We start from the raw sequence: 17,746 nt of genomic DNA, 5'->3' as shown, positions 1-17,746 counted from the left end.
TATATTATTGAAAAAAAATGGGATGTTAAGAGAACATCTTCTTCCATAGAACTAAGATTCATGTTGGTATTAATCGGTTAGCATCAAAGTAAGGAAGGCCAATTTATAATTTGCTCATATAAATATACAAAGTCTCCAGATTATGAACCTCCAGCTTAAAAACAACCCCTAGTTATGAATAGGCTGCCTGCAGTATTCAAACTGGTGGATGGCCAACTGGCAAAGAGATCCACCTCAAAAAAAAAAAAAGGCAGGTGTAGGCCAGCAAAGAGAGTCCTTGTGCTGCAGGTGTCTCTCTCTCTGTGTGTGTGTGTGTCTCTCTCTCTCTCTGTGTGTATGTGTCCTAGTGGTGTTTCTGTCTGGTGTGTGTCTGTGCAACACAGACCCATCTACTGTTCCACTGCTGCATTTCCAAGCCCTCTTCTTCAGCTCAACCCCTGCATGTGTTTCTGCTTGCATGTCTCTCTGTGTGTGTGTGCTCTGACGAGCCAAGTGAGTGCTGGAGATTGGAAGGTTAGGACGTTTGGAGATCAGCTGTGGGGAATTTTTGGTTTTGGGGGTACTTTTAAGGACATGCTGGGCTATACTAATTTGGGGCATCTGGCAACACTAAACCTGCTTTCAGCAGCTCATAGTCATGGACAAACACATAACTAAATAACCTGCTCCATTTCGCATACAAATTCAACTTGAAGGCAAATTTAGGAATGGAACTTGTTTTAACCTGGCGACATGCTCTTTATCAGGATTTGTTCTAGACTATTGCTGATTCTCCAGAGTTTCATGAGAAGCAGCACAGGGCACTGGAAAGGGAAGGAGCTATTGCTGAACAACTTCTCCTTCCCCTTCTCCAACACAGAACTTCAACTGGTCTTGTCTGCAATAATCTTTCAATTAAAAGGAAACCTCCTGTGCAGTAAGCAGCCCAGTCTAGAACAACCCCTCCATATGTAAGACATATGGAGCGATCTCCGCTCCTTCCGGCGCGATCTTAAAACCCATCTCTTTAAACAAGCTGGCCTGGCCTGATGGGACGGGGTGGGATTTTTATAAACGACTTTAATTTTAAATTTGTATTAATTTTATGGGCATTGTTTAATCATGTTTTAATAATTTTAATTTTTGTATCTAGTTTTTATGTATTGCCCTGTTCACCGCCCTGAGTCCCCTGGGAGAAGGGCGGTATATAAATTAAATTAATAATAAATTAATAATAATAATATCACTTTTCCATTATTAACTGATTTAAAAGTTCTAAGTTATTGAATAATTCTAAGCCTTGTAAGCTGGGGAGACGTCACAAATGAATATTGTAATTTTAAGTTGTATCATCAAATTGGCTTCCCAGGCATGGCAACAAGAACTGAATGTTTAAACAGATAAAATTATAAACTGGTTAGGAAGCATTAGCACCTATCTCTTAAGTGCAGTTTACACATTTTGATGAAGAAATTATGTGACAAACTGTCTCCTGTTGTGTTTCTAAAGATGGCATACATTAGAGTGAACAGTGTGTTAATCATTATCCCCATAAAAGTGACAAAAGGATGTGTCCTTTCTTTTAAGAGCAGATAGAGATCGTTTTTATTTGTTGGTTCTACTAAAGAACTGAATATTTTAATGCTTTTGTAAGCTGAAAGTATCATCAAGGTTAATGGTATTCTACATCAAAGGTAACAGTCATCAACACTTGTGTCTTGAAGTTGGAGAATATGTGTGATGTAAGGGATCAATACCTTTATATTATAGCTACAATGTATTTTAAAGCATAATTAGAAGAGCAACTAGTCTCAGCTATTTTTTCTAATAAAAATAATAGAAAGAAACCTTCTTATACTTATGGCAGGCCACTATTCAAGGGATTTTGAGCAAGTTACTTTCTTCTTAGTCCAAAGCTAATCTTAAATTAACTTGTAGTAGACATTCCAAAGGATTTGGAATGGCAGAAGCCCATGAAATGAGTACCATGTGCCAACCTGTAATCTCCAAAAACACTGTTAAAAAAAAGCACCATATAACAAATTCTAAAAAAATCTCCACACCCAAACTACCAAATGTGAAAGGAAATACAATTACAAGAGATCAAACAATCCAGAACAGAATTTGTCAAAGGAAAAATGAAGACAATATACATTGGCATACTAATAGGCTACTTTTCTTAATGATACAAGGTGCTCTGAGCTATCTTGCTTCCTTACAGAATATTCAGGTGCTTTTTTTTTCCCCAAAGGGGCAAAAAGTGCCTTGCCTTGCACTCCGAACTGCAATTTTGTGAGCTGCTGTATATATCCTCTAAAATATTTGCAGAATAGCATAACTGAAGATTACATGTGTTTCCTCATGTTAGCCTTACCAGGGATTTCTGTCATTGTACTTGGGAATTGTTTTGCTGTTCCTGCTCCAATATTGCATCTTGCATAATTTACTCCACGTAGACTGGAAATGGGCCGTAAAAGTTCTCCGAGGATGGTATCCTGCTGTTCTAAGAGCTACTAGCCTGACAACCGTGTTAGCCTTGTGTCCATTTCTTTTGTTTCATATCCTACCTTTATTATTTTTATACACAACTCAAAGCAGCAAATATATCTAATAGTCCCTCCACCTCCCATTTTCCCCATAACAACAACTTTGTGAAGTGGTTTGGACTGAGAGAGAGTGACTGACCCAAAGCTACCCACCCAGCTTTCATGCCTAAGGTGGGACTAGAACTCACTGTCTCCTATTTCTAACCTGATGCCTTAAGTGCTAGACCAATCTGGCTGTCTCTCTTGTTTCTAGTGATGAAAATAGAGTCCCTGGAAAAGACAAAAGTTAGAAAGCTGAACTTACTTTTCAAGGATCAGGCAATCAAAAATGATCATTTTAGTACTGATACAGACATGCATAGACAGGTGGCAAAACATTGATTGTGAAGACCCAATGCAAGGTCTGTGTATAACATTTTGTGTGCGGCTTCCGGTTTGCCACGCAGCCATTATGGACAGCTGGGAGACTTGCTCTCTCTCCCCCGTCCAGTTTCACATCGCTGGGGGCCCCTGAAAAGAGCCGAAAATCACCCCAAAGAGGTGACCAGCAAGGAGGGGTGCTCTCTGGATTGCGGGAGAGCCGCAACTCTCCCGTTACACCTGGTGTTCCCTCCAAACCGGCGGACAAAAGGACCAGCCATTATGGCTCGTCCCTAGGCTGTGAACAGCCAAAGTCACATTTTCCACCAGGCAACTCTTAAAGCAGCGTGGAAGAGACTGGGTGAGATTTACCTCTTTTACACCCTAATTGCTTTCTGTACCTCCTTAAGCTGCTAAGCATTTTCCCCCTTGCAGTGAGGGAAGGGGAACTTTTCCCCTCCCTCCAGAAAAAGTGACGACTAAATACCCATGAGCGTTTTAAATGTTTAAAAAGTAACTGAATCCCAATTGGAACTTTATTTCTCAAAGCATGTGAATTGAAAGATTTTTTATTTCCTATTTTTCGTTGTCTACTTCTTTTGGAAATCTGGATTCTTTCTTATGAAACAAAAAAAAAAGAAAAACTGAAAAGATTAAGACAACTTTGGGATTCAAAGGGAAACTTTAAAAGGGGCCTGGCTGACTGCCCAGGGAAATAGATAAGATACATAACCCTGAGAACTTTGAAACAACCGCTGGGAAAGGCTTTGTGTTCCCTACCTAGAAAAAAAAAATCTCTCTTGGATTTTCTAAGTGTAAAGCCTTTAGCTTAAAATACCAATATGGAAGAAGACCAGGAACAAAATTTCCTTATGGATGAAGATCAACAAACTCTCGCTATGTTGAAAACATTAATCCAAATTATTACCACAACCAATGAAATACTAAGAGGCGAAGTGAAGGAACAAGAAGACAGTCCAGATATGAAAGCCCAAACTTTGACTACAACTAAAGAATCATCTATACAAAATACAACAGAAAAAATGAAACATTCAAATATTATGACAGAAAAATCTACTATTCAACAAATATTGACATTTGAAAACTCAGAAAAGACATCGACAACTTGAAAAAAGGAAAAGGTTTCTGATACAACTCAGAAGGAACCAGAGGATTTAGAAAAAGAACAGTTGGATGAGAAGATAAACAATTCAGAACAACCACATCGATATGGAAGAATATAGAGACGACCCACTAGAGCTACAAGTCCTCTCAAAAAAATAGCGACCAGATGGTTTTGTCAATATCAATTAATATACATAATATTACAAGGAGACTGGTTCGATGACCCAAAAACAAGGACTTGGAAGATGATTTGGCAAAGGAAAAAAGCCAGAATAAGACTCAAGAAGAATGGAGTTTCGACAATCTTATTGAAATATAAAACAGAATGTACTTAAGTAGATAAGATGTGCATGTTGAACACAAGACGTTATGAACTGAGATAAAGAAAAAAAAATTGGTCACTAAAATTTAGCAGTATAAATACTAATAGCTAATTTGAATATTGATTTGTGCATAAAGGTCATGTAAGGGTGAACAATGTAGATAAGCTAAAGATTGTTAAAAGTAATAAATAGGTCTACATGGAATGTTAAAAACAAAAATTATTAGTTTAAGCAAGAGATAGCAGATACAAAGAGGAAGAGAGAGGAAGTATTAAATACTGAAATAAAAAGAAATTTTGATTATTACTTTAAAAAAACTGAAAACTAGCAAAAAAGGAAGGATATCATATTGTATCCTTAACCTGTTGACATAGAGCAGACATGTCAAACACAAGGCCCGGGGGCCAGATCCGGCCCGCGAAGTGATTTCATGCGGCCCATGAAGCCATCCTGGCAACAGTGAGGGAACGGCCCCCACTGCCTTGGCCCTGGCCGAGACCCTCCTTCTGCCAGAGACCCTCAGATCTGTCCCACTCCTGCCCAGGCCCCCATAGGCATCCTTGATGCGAACGATGTAGAGCTGGCCACGCCCACCCAATAGGCCATACGCACTCTAGCCACGCCCACCCAGTAGGCCACGCCCACCCAGTAGGCCACGCCCACCCTGGCCATACCCACCTGGCCCCCTGAGGGCAACTGCAATGCTGATGCAGCCCTCAATGAAATTGAGTTTGACACCCCTGACATAGAGGGTCAGAAGTTAAGTAGATGGGATGTATATTTTGAATATTAGACTTTGTGAGGAATAATGATAGATGAATTGGGAGTATATTAAAATTTTTAGGAATGATTAATATTAAACGTTAAATCTAAATGTTAGTGAAAATTAAAACTGAAAAATCTATTAGGTCATTGATTGTCTAAACAATTGTATGTTAAAACAACTAGAATACGTGTAAACTAAAAACTTTGGATATATGTAAGAAAGCTATCTTCTATGTGATTGATAAGATAAAAATTGTCTTTTAATTTACAAATAGACAGTATATATGAAGGGAAAAAGAGGAAATGTTTATGGTAGCAATCTGAAATCTGTACTAATGATATCTGTATATAATTGAATCACTACTACTCAGTCACTACGTTGCTTTTCAAATATGTGAATGTAATATTAGAAAATTAATAAATTTGTATTAAAACATATTTCGTGTGGATATCAGGATGCAATTATATATGGTGAGTCTGTTATAATATCATCTGTGCATGTCATTTTTAATATCACTAGGGCTAGCTGTGGACATCTATGAGTGCTGTCAAAAGTTAATTCAAATTTTAATACAATTTCAGCAATTGTAAATATGTTCACGGTTATTTTAGTTTTATCTAAACTAAACACTCAAGCTGAAGCAAGGCACTTTTATGAACTAAAGGCTTTTTCTCTGAGTTTCAACTTTACAACATCCTATAATAAGGGTGTCAAACTCAATTTCATTGAGGGCCACATCAGCATTGTGGTTGCCCTCAAGGGGCCGGGTGGGTATGGCCAGGGTGGGCGTGGCCTACTGGGTGGGCGTGGCTAGAGTGCGTATGGCCTACTGGGTGGGCGTGGCCAGCTCTACATCATTCGCATCAAGGGTGCCTATGGGGGCCTGGGCAGGAGTGGGACAGATTTGAGGGTCTCTGGCAGAAGGAGGGTCTCTGGGCCAGGGCCAAGGCAGTGGGGGCCGTTCCCTCACTGTTTCCAGAATGGCTTCGCGGGCCACATGAAACCACGTTGCGGGCCGGATCCGGCCCCCGGGCCTTGTTTTGACATGTCTGTCCTATATCATCCTTGCTAGATTAAATCCACAATTTCAGAAACCAATACTATCTTAAAACAATTATATTGGAATGCAGTAGAAACATATAGAAAAGCAAATCAAAACATAAATTATCTCATTCCAAAATTATTCATTGATGGTTTTCAAAGCTGTGCAAAATTTAAACCAAAAGATCAATATAGCTGGACCAGCACATATATGATTAAAGCACTGGAAATACTCAGGGAATCCAGTAATTCTGCTAAGTGTTCCAAAGCAACATGGAATGTACTTACTAGTTAGGTTAATCCACTACTTAAGAAATATAGCAGCCACAATAATTTGCACTTAGTTAAATATCACAAGCAAAACTTTGGGATGTGGAGATGAAGTGCACATTTATAATATTGATCTAAGGCAGAAGAATACTATAAATGTTCTGGAACACTGATCTTGCTGCTATTTTGGCTAATTTAGTGATATACTGAAAGCCCAGTAACTATTTGAGAACAACCTAGGTACATAACCTAAAGCACTTAAAGTTATCAGAAAAACATTTTACTACTTCTTCCCATGTCATTCAACCAACAGCCCAGATACATATAAATTGGTGTACCTCTAGTGGCTCTTTACTTCTTTCCTGCTCAGACTGCTACCAGGTGCTTCACCTACAAAATGAAGGTGGTACTAGTAGGGCTGCTTTTCCTCTGTGTCATGGTCACACATTCGGAAACAACAACACTTAAACTCTGCGGGAGAGAATTTGTCAGAGCTGTTGTCTTTGCTTGTGGAGGATCACGGTGGAGAAGACAACTTGGTGACCCTTTCTCAGAAGGGTTCATAGGTGAGCATATAAATTGCCCAAATATTCATAATTTTGGCATGCAATAGGTCATTACAATAAATTTACCATTATTTTGATTTTACTATGCTATGGTTTAATAGAAACATTTTAGATGAGTTATAAGGGTAATAAGATTATGAGTTATAGAACAGAGAATACCTGGGGAAAAATCTCATTCTGTTACCACCTGTTCTATTTTGTTGGTAGGGGCACCAGAGGAACTTCTTAAATGGACCAGATCTGGCAATTACCTTTTCAAGTCCCTATGCCTCAACCTCTGCAAGCTTTGAAATATATATATATCCTATTCTAATTGGAGAAGCATTTGGAAGAAAAAATAATTTTCTTCATTCTTTTGAAAAGAAATTACCGGTAGCTTCAGTTTGGAATATACTTTCTAGGAAAGCAAAGCTTTCTGAAAGCAATGCAGTTGTTCCAGTATAAATTCTTAACTGAAACCTCCGGGTTGATCTTCTAAATGTTAACACAGACTGTGTGCACACAGGAAAATTTAAAACATAGATTAGTAGCTTTTATTTGGTAATAATTTTTAGATTTTAGGTTTGTGAAGATAAAATCTGAATATGCTTCTCTCGTTTTTATGTAATGGAACAACAAAGGCATACGTATTTATCATTTAATCTCATTCAACAGATGCCAACGGAAGTTATATGGAAAAGTCAAAATCCCAAAGCAATGAATTAATCCAGTACAACACGGAGCCTGAGAAAGATTTGCGAGGCATGCAACAGAGGTCTGTGCACAAAAGAAATGAGGATGTCATGCAGCTTACAATCATTTGTTGTACTATTGGGTGCAGTGCAAACTCTATAAGCTCACTGTGCTAAAAATGTTAAGATTCTGCCATGGAAGCTGCATTATGTCTAGAATACAGCATTTTCAAATCTTTTCTGTTACACTTTGTATTTCCCAGCTCTGCTGCTGCTATTCTACTTAGGATGTTACACAAATTAGAAACATTTTTTTCATACTTGTGTGTCGGCCATCTGAAGTTAGCTGCTTTGTTTCCTAATCTTGAAATAAAATGTGCAATTCTGTAAACTGGTTTCCCTAAACAGTTCTTGTCAATACATAAAAATAGTGTCTGGCTTGCAAATTAAAAAAAATCTCTGAACATGTTTCACTTTCTTGGGGAGTTAAAAGAACAATTTGAATGAATGGCTGGAGCTCAGTGGTTCTGCAAACGGGGTTTAATCCTTGATAAAGCTAATACAAATTCTGACTGAAAACCTAGAATGACAGCCAGAAGAGACAATATTGACCTAGATATTTCAATGTTTATTATTCTAATCCCTTTTTGCCTGGACTGATCTCAAAATAAAGATGCTTCTGAGGATTTTGCAAGGAAACTTGCAAATAGTGATGATAAATGTTTGGTGGAAAGAAAAAAATATATTTGGGGGAAGGAGTGCAGGAAAAAGAATGTTGCAGTTTTTTTTTTCTTTTTTCAGAGATAGGGAGAGGCCTACCAACATTCTTGGTTGGAAAACATTTGGTTTCAAGAAATGCTTAGTGCTCCAGAACAGCTTCAGCTGGCAGTCAGATGGACTACATATTTCATATTATTCTCACCTCATAGCCTCATTCGAGATGTATTTTAATGGGGGGGGGATGTTGCCTCCATTAGCCCAGGGATGTCAGATGGTGACTGTGATGTCTCTACTCATAAACTGCAAAGTTTTGTGACTGCCTTACTGTGATTCCAACATTTCATGCTGGAAATTTAAATCAGCTTCAAATCAGATGCTATCATCTGGATTATTCTTGTGTGTCTTAATCTTTTAAAATGAGTTGTCATGTACTTATTAATGGAAAAATGTAAAGACAAAAAGACAAAAGGTAAATGGTTTTTACACATTTTTATTTCAAATTTAATCTTTAGATTTCTTTTCTTAAAACTTTATTCAGTTTATCAATACATTTAACAAGTGATTTATTTATATTTTTATGTTTATACTATTTAACTTTAGCTGCTCAATAGGCAGCCTCTTAGGAAGTGGACTGGTCCTTAACTAATTATGTTCTTATCTAATATAAAAAGAAAAAGAACAGCTTTATTACTACTGCTATTATCTAATGTGTACAGTACCATATAGTTTCCCATGTTTTTCTATTAACACATACCAATTTCTCTGAAAAGCCAAATTATATTTTAAATGGATTAGCTTACCATTCCAACTAATTACCTGAATAAGCAACTCTGCTTATTACAGTTATATACCAAGCATTATTCAAGAATGTAAACATAAGTAATTGGATCTCATATTCATATCTATTATTTTATCACAGGTATTATATCAGGGATACTGATTCTTTTCCTGGAAACCTGCAACGGTGCTTAAAAGTTTGTGAGTCCTTTTGAATTTTCAGTATTTCTCCACAAATATTACCTAAAATAGGACCTGTTCTCCACACTAAAGAGAACCTAATTAAATTAATGAGTCAAGAACATGATACTTGTTCATTTATTTATTGAGGGAAATGATATCAAAACTACATTAATGCAGAACCACTGAAAAGTCAAAAGGGTTCACAAATTTTTAAGCACTAATGTATTCAGGACCAAATAGTTCTGTGTCATTAGTTGCAATTACAATAGTGGTGTCTCAAAAAGTAATTGACTTTTTCTTCCATAATTAATAGATTATTTAGCAAACATAACAACCATGCACATTGGTTTATTAATACAACTTATTATGTAAATGTGGATAGAAGTGTAATTCAAAAATAAGACCTAGTTTGTTTTTCAGCTCACATTTTTTTGCATCATCATTCAGAGTAAAGAGCATAGACATTTGCAAGAGCAAACAATGATCTATTTTTAAAGGAGTATGAAGAAAAAGTATCACTTGTAGTGTCCCAAAGGCACCTGCTTCCAATCTGCATGCTCTGTTTACCTAGCTGTCCAATATATATAATCACAATAATTTTGTATCTTGGTACCATCAGGTCTTTTATCCGGGCTTTTATTACCTAGGAGAAAAATATACTTGCTTAAACTCTTAGTTATTGTTAGAGAATTAGAATTAGAAGTCCTTAGAATACAGTAGAAATCTGCTTAAGTATTTAACCATTTCATTCTAATTACAGTGTGTTATTAAATTGGATTTATGATTCCAAATAATTTAGAGGATAAAGTACCATTGGTTGAAAGTCACAAAAGCTGATTCCTTCAGTTAGTCAGAGCAACTTACTCCTATGTTATAGACATTATAAATTCCTAGATTATAAATTGGACCACAAAGTCTTGACCTTCAACTGTTTCTTCACATAGCAGTGATATCATATTCAATATATGGGAAATATATGAAGGCATATAATAGAGAAAAGTACATTCTGAATAGCCTGAAAAGTTGTTTGCAATTTCTTGTTTATTTTACAAAAGAATAGCAAAGTAGCAGTAAGAGCTTCTCAAAAAGTAACTTGAGATATAAAATCATAGCTGAAAAGTTCATTTGAATATGTCCTAACATAGGCTAGCACAATTATCAAATATTTTTACAGATATCCTATATTTCACTCTTAATGTCCCACTGTTGAACTCTGTTGCTGAAAAACAATTGAAATTTCCCTCAAATAAAGCTCCCTTCTATTTGCACTGTACAGTTTCTATAAGTTCTATTCCAATATTGATTTTAATTCTTACTTTAGTGATAATTTTGTACCTCAGATATAGTTTTAGTCATTTGCCTGCACAACTCTGCTTCATATTGTTCTTCCTGTAAATAACTTACTACCACATCCTTCAAGATATTATTCACAGCAGTGATTGGGAAATACTTTTTAGGACCTAAGAAGCAGAGAGAGAGTACATAGCATTATTCTACAAGATTTTAATATGAAAAGAAAACCTTGGCTATAGATCCAACAATCCTGCTATATTGCATCATTATATTAGGAGGGGTATTCCTGAGAGGGGTGAGCAAAGAATGCATGCGTGCATACTAAAAAAATATATACTCCCAGTGTGGTCACTCAAGGTATGAATGTATGTACTCATCCCATCTAAAAGGAGCAGACACATATATCAGGTAGTAGTAATAAAGGAAGATGTTCAAGACAGATAATGGCTTTAGAGATTAATGAGTTTGAGAGTCAAATTTAGTCTGGAACTGACAAAATATGCAAGTAAGATATATTCTTGTGATTGGAGATTAGAATGTCAAAAATGGAAACAAGGAAACAGGATGGCCTAGAAACAGAAGAATGGTGTCTGGTTATGAAGTATCTAGGATGTTCCTACTGCTAGGCGCCATCACCTTTATTAAATATACTTGTTTAACCAGTAAGTCCTAAATATCTTACATGGGGGACTGGATGATTAATATAAAAATTATACTTACCTAATTGGTATGTGTTCTCCATCTGAATAGCTGGGCGCAGACTATCCTCATGGTGGCCAGGTTCATCCATATATGACACAGTACTTACAGAGCTAAACATTATAACCAAAAATAACTACATTCATTGCCATATTAATAAAAAAAATCAACAATCTGTGAAGTATCATCAAGGAATGTAGGAACTACCTGAATAGGGATTCTTGGTATGTTAAGACCCATTGATTTTGTATGAATCATTTTTGGGAAGACATATTAAGTATAGCCTTGATATAGTAATTAAAGAATTACCCTGATACCTGGGGAAGTATAAGTCCATAAATATTAAAGTTGCTGAGGTTGAGGAACACTGCTCTACAATAGCTCTGCTCTTTGCATGACAACCTTTTAATCTGAAAACTGCCATTTTGATCCCTTCGATTCTTCCTGTTATTTCTTTCCAATTTCATCCTGCAACTGGAACAGGATTTCTGTACATGTCCCATTATGGCAGAACAAAATGCTATGAAGCCAGTATAGAATCTCTATTCAATATTGCTCTCAGGACAGGACAGTTTCTAAAAAAATAGCTACTTCCATGGCTAAATATAAAACAGTTTTAATCTCATGGTGCCCAAAGGAAATAACCCAACAGAACTACCAAAAAATTAACAAGATGAAAAATAAGAAAATATAATGCTGCTACTTACTCTTTGTTTCTTCCAAAGAAATCCTTTGCTCTGATCTCATGGCTCCCCATAGAAGATATGCTGCCTCTGTTCTTGGCCATGCGGGTGGTTTTATCCTTCATGATCTCTGACATAGTTACTAGACAGGAATTACATTTTTAAGCCTAATATTTAGCTGAAAAGATATTGGCAGCTGATAAAGAAATGAATGTCCGTTTTACAAAATCAAGTAACTGAAGAGACAGTATAAATGTACATTGCATTAGCCTTTTTAAGAATTTGGGAAGAACAATTATATGACCACTTAAATATGTTTATTTCTCTTTTGTAACCTGCAAACTGGAACTGAGAACCTCCAGAAGTAGATTCACAGCACCACTACAAACAAGGTTTTGCAACTTCCTAGTTTGCCATTAAAATGACAGGAAAAGGGCACTAACAAAAATCCAAGAGTACTTCAGAGAAGATTTTAATTCAGGTATAATTCAGGGATTCAGAATCTGCACTTATTACCATCCACATCCAACAAGTGACAACTTACCTTAAAATAGCAACTTCATTCTTGGGAAAACCCACAGCCAGTTACCATTCTATCACACATTCAGTGTGTTTTCTAGGGTCTTTTAATACTATAAGAAATCCACAAATGGAACATTGACTTCACGCTCCACAAACTCTACTTTCTTCTGAGCAGATACCCCTACTGATGTTTTTCCCTTCTATTTTTGTCCGTTCAAGTCAATAACTGAATACTTGGAGAAAACTAAACTCTTAACATACATACTGGTAGGTTTAATGCCTAGTGCCAATGGAGATTCTCAATCATCCAGGTCATGGTTGTCCCAAAAGTGGTTTTTGGTTTTTTCTCCCCCCCCAAAAAAAAATCAACTGGACTTTCTTGGGGTATTTTTTCCCCTTTTGGAAACGTTTTGCTTCTCATCCAAGAAGCTTCTTCAGGTCTTGGATGAGAACCGGAAAAATTACCCCAACAACCAAGAAAAGGCCAGTTGCCTTTTTTGGGGGGGAGGAGTGCACTTTGGAGATTTTAATGCCCAGTGAAATGAAATCAGCGGTCCGTGTAATTTATTTCAAGCGTTACATTCTGTTTTGAATGAAGTACCCCCACTATGTCTGGGGTCCCCAAAAACACTTTCTCCCAGCGGAATCCGACTTCTGCTGATCGCCTGGAGGAGATCATGGTGCTTTCATTTGCCCTTGTTCTGATCTGGGACGTTTACAGTTCTCCAACTTGACTCGAACCCAAACCAGTGCCAACAAAAACTCGCTTTACCCAATTAACCCGATTCTGGGGTTTCCCACAAAAATGAAGCCACAGCCACAACTAGTCGCGAGATGCCGACCGCGCCGCCCTATCTCGGGGCTGCCAACATCCGAACGACCGCTCAAGTGCCATCAAAGCGAGAAGCCACATTTTACGGCGTGGTGCATTTTGCCAGCTATCCGGACGCTGGCACCCGAAGGACGGCAGCCGCGGTTCTTACCGCTTTCGCTGCAGCAGCCCTGGGAAGCCGGAGATGTTGCTGGTTTCCCGGGCGACAACCCAGGCCCAGGACGGCTGAGAGGGAAGGGCGGCTTCAGCCTTGCCCCCGCCTCCAGGGCCGGCCGTGCAGAAAGGGAGCGGAGCGACTCGCGGCGGCAGAAAGACAGGCTAGCATTTGTGGCGCCCGCGGGAAGGAGGAGGAGGAAGAAGAAGCGGCGGCTGCCAGGCTAGGTGGGCGCAGCGCGCTAAGAAGGCGGCTGGAAGTCTGCCCGAACCTTCCCGCGGCGGCAGCGCAGAGGAGCGTGTGTGTGTGTGTGTGTGTGTGTGTGTGTGTCTGTGTCTGTGTGTCTGTGTGTGTGTGTGTGTGTGTGTCTGTGTCTGTGTCTGTGTCTGTGCGTGCGGGCGCGCGCGCGCGCGCGCTTGCTTTACAATGCTTTGGTAAGGCCACACCTGGAATACTGCATCCAGTTTTGGTCACCACGATGTAAAAAAGATGTCGAGACTCTAGAAATGGTACAGAGAAGAGCAACCAAGATGATTAGGGGGCTGGAGGCTAAAACATATAGGGAACGGTTGCTGGAATTGGGTATGTGTAGTTTAATGAAGAGAAGGGTGAGGGGTGACATGATAGCAGTGTTCCAATATCTCAGGGGCTACCACAAAGAAGAGGGAGTCAAGCTATTCTCCAAAGCACCTGAAAGCAGGACAAGAAGCAACAGATGGAAACTAGTCAAGGAGAGAAGCAACCTAGAACTAAGGAGAAACTTCCTGACAGAACAATTAACCAGTGGAACAACCTGCCTCCAGAGGTGGTGAATGCTCCAACACTGGAGGTTTTTAAGAAGAGACTGGACAGCCATTTGCCTGAAATGGTATAGGGTTTCCTGCCTGAGCAGGGGGTTGGACTAGATGACCTCCAAGGTCCCTTCCAACTTTATATTATTATTATTATTATTACTGCAGGGTTAGCGTTAGGGTTGCGCTTGGGGTTCTGGTCAGGCTTCGAAAACACCAGCGGGACGCCAAAAGCGCAACTCCCTCTTGCCTTCCAGCGGGCTTCCCCGAGCCACGACCTCCACCCCTCTGAATTCCTTGGCCGGCAGCCTTTTGGTTCTCCCCATGATTGGGGGGGGAAATGGGGGGGGGACTGAGGCAAGCTGTTTAACATTTTATTGGCCCACGAGGCAACCCTGGCTTCTTGGGAATATAACTTAAAAGAGCGTTTGGCTAATAAATAAACCGGTCAAGTCAGGCTCTGGTTGATTTTATCCAGATCGTTTATTTTATTTTATTTTTTGGTCATTCCTTCCTAGCGTTTTCTCTTAAGTGCGGGGGGGGGGGGCGGTGTCCCCTTTTTTTCAGATCTACCGAAAGGTGATCGACTGGATGTGACAGGAATTGACTGACTGCTTTATTGCAAGAGCCTGAGGTCATAGAGGGAGTGACTGACCCCAAGTCACCCAGCTTGTTCTCCTGTATGGAGACAGAAATATAATGAAAGGATTCAAACTAGGGGAAGTCCCCAGCTCAGGTCTTATTATGTAATAAAGTAATACAAATTATTTGGAATGGTGGGTCCCAGTGTTAAGAGCATTTTTCAGAGCAGTGGGCTAATGCCTCCTTAAGTAACACCAGCTGCCTGCAATTAGTGCAGGTTCGCATCCCACCAGGCTCAAGGTTGACTCAGCCTTCCATCCTTCCGAAGTAGGTAAAATGAGGACCCAGATTGTTGGGGGCAATTAAGCTGACTTTGTAATAATGCCGCTGGGGGGGGCGAAAGCCCTAATAAGCAGGCATATACATAGAATGAAGGCTATTGCTAAGCACATTGATTTGTGCTTCTTAGATTGTATGCCGCCCTGAGTCTTCGGAGAAGGGCAGGATATAAATAGGATTAAAAAAAATAATAGATTGGTATCAAAGGCAGGGAACTTGGCTGTAACAGTACTAACAGAGAAGGGCAAAAGAGATGATCCAGCTGACTTGCTCAATGAGTTTATTAACTCATATTGGCAGAACATATGTAAACATCTGCAGAATAAATTAACTTATTGGCTAGAACAGAAAGATGTTCATTAACTGCCCCCAATAGTTTTGGATAGTTCTGGAAGACTGTTAGCATGTCACGTCTAGTCTAGTCTAACAAAGAGAAAGATTAGAGGTGATATGATAACAGTCTTCCAATATTGAAGGGGTTGCCACAAAGAAGAGCGGTCTACTTTTCTCCAAAACTCCTGAAGGTAGGACTAGATGCAATGGATGGAGATTTATCAAGGAGAGGACCAATTTAGAACTATGCAGAAATTTCCTGACAGTGACAGCGAGAAAAATCATTCAGTGGAATGGCTTGGCTTCAGAAGTTGTGGGTGCTTCAACAATGGAGTTTTTTTAGGAAGAGATTGGATGGTCATTTGTCTGAAATGGTATAGGAGCTCCTGCTTGAGTAGAGGGTTGGACTAGAAGACCTCCAAGATCCCTTCCAACTCAAGTAATACTGTTAGTCTGTTATAGATGGTTTAGAGCAGGTTGAACAATGTTAAACCACGCTATGGTGCTGCAACACGTTGTAGAAAAGTATACCCACAAATCTGGACAATCTCTTTATGTGGCATTTATTTAGATCAGCTTTTGAGATAGTATCATAGCTCTAAATTGTGGTGTATATTTAAATACACTGCAGTGCTTTTGCTGCTCATAATAATTCACAAGAATACAAGATTGAAGATCAGGTGCAATAACCAAGGACATGTCACCACAGAAATATTAGTAAGGAGGCGAGTGAGACAGGGATGTGTACTGGCTTCAGTTTTATTTATGCTATCTTAATTTTAGGGCTAAATCAAACTAGATCACTATTAAGGCAAAGGATTTTACAACTAGAGGACCAATCAGAAATTGCTGCTTTCTCTCACATCATTTATTATTTATTAAGCAAATTTATATAGCTGCCCAATAGTGACTCCAGGCAGCATGCAATGTTAAAATTTATTTTATAACATATTTGTAAATAATCACATTTTAGCTCCTACCAGCTTAATATTTATATCATAATATAGTGAGGGCCATATAGGAAAACCCATCATGAAACTTAACATTTTCCCTATATGACGTGGATGCTATAGAAACCACAGCCCAGGCTCTTTTGTACTGTCTGTTTTACGGGGACATTTGCTATTGTCCTAATTACCCCTTTCTGATCTAAATGTCTGGGACATTCTTCTATTAATAATTATATCATAGATACATTTTATGGTCATTGTTAAGGCTGATTCTGGTGTAGTAAATGAACTAAAGGGAACATAATTAAAATTGGGTGCACATGCCAGCATCAAGCTCCCTTCGTCCAGTGCGCTCCCACAGGGAGGGTCTTCTCAGGGTGCCGCCGGTTAAAGATTACCGGCGGGTAACACCCAGGGGTAGGGCCTTCTCAGTGGGCGCGCCTGCCCTTTGGAACCAGCTGCCCGCGGAGCTTAGGACTGCCCCTGACCTCCGTTCATTCCGCCGGGACCTGAAGACCTGGCTCTTCGAGCTCTCTGGCCCAGGCTGAGAATTTTTAATTTTAATTTTAACTGGGTTTTTTATTTTCTCTCAGGGTTTCATTTAATCATTTTTAATTTGTTTTAACTTTTGTATTGATTTTCTTTTAAATATCCTGTAAACCGCCCTGAGTCCTTCGGGAAAGGGCGGTATATAAATCTAAATAAATAAAATAAATAAATAAATACGACAACATAAAAGACCTAGAATGGAATACAAAACAATATGCTGATCAAACTTACTAGAAAAGCAGTTACGCTTGGAATGATCAGTGATAAATGGAAATGAGACCACAAAACAACATGGTGGCTAAATATCATAAAAGCCAATAGCAGCCAGAGTATAAAAAACTGAAAGGTTCATTCAAGATTAGAAAATGTGAAAATAGCTGGTCCGGAGAATCACCAAAAATTGGACATGGTTGAATGGATAACATCATTACCATTGCCATCCCAGCTGATGTGATGCCTTGGCAAATGGTAGCATCTCACACTGGCTGATCTGAAAAACTAAGTAAAGTCAGAAACTGGTTAGCATTGGATTGGGACCATTTGGAAATTCCAGGGCTACTGGATTGGAAAGGTGAAAAACTACCTTGGAAGAATGGAGTGTATCTACCTATTGAGGTAGGAGTACCTTACCATAGCAGAAAGCTCCTTTGATAGTTCTAGCATAATAGAATTACCTGCTGAATTGATGCTGT

At 38.9% G+C, this 17,746-nt stretch overlaps 1 protein-coding gene across 1 annotated transcript; it reads right to left on the bottom strand.

Moving 5' to 3' along the window:
* Positions 1–9,712: 9,712 nt before the first annotated feature.
* DYNLT5 (dynein light chain Tctex-type family member 5) lies at positions 9,713–13,551 on the bottom strand. Its single transcript, XM_081326072.1, has 5 exons — positions 13,508–13,551; positions 12,027–12,144; positions 11,341–11,432; positions 10,663–10,787; positions 9,713–9,970 (listed from the first exon to the last, which is right to left on the bottom strand). The coding sequence occupies exons 2-5, from the start codon at positions 12,137–12,139 to the stop codon at positions 9,767–9,769; spliced, it is 534 nt and encodes a 177-aa protein (XP_081182198.1). The 5' UTR covers positions 12,140–12,144; positions 13,508–13,551; the 3' UTR covers positions 9,713–9,766.
* Between the last annotated feature and the right edge of the window lie 4,195 nt (positions 13,552–17,746).

Source organism: Vipera berus (genome assembly GCF_964194415.1).
Source record: "Vipera berus genome assembly, chromosome: 3".
Taxonomy (NCBI): domain Eukaryota; kingdom Metazoa; phylum Chordata; class Lepidosauria; order Squamata; family Viperidae; genus Vipera; species Vipera berus.
The sequence above is the reverse complement of the archived record's forward strand: the minus strand, read 5'-3'. Positions and strand labels throughout refer to the sequence as shown.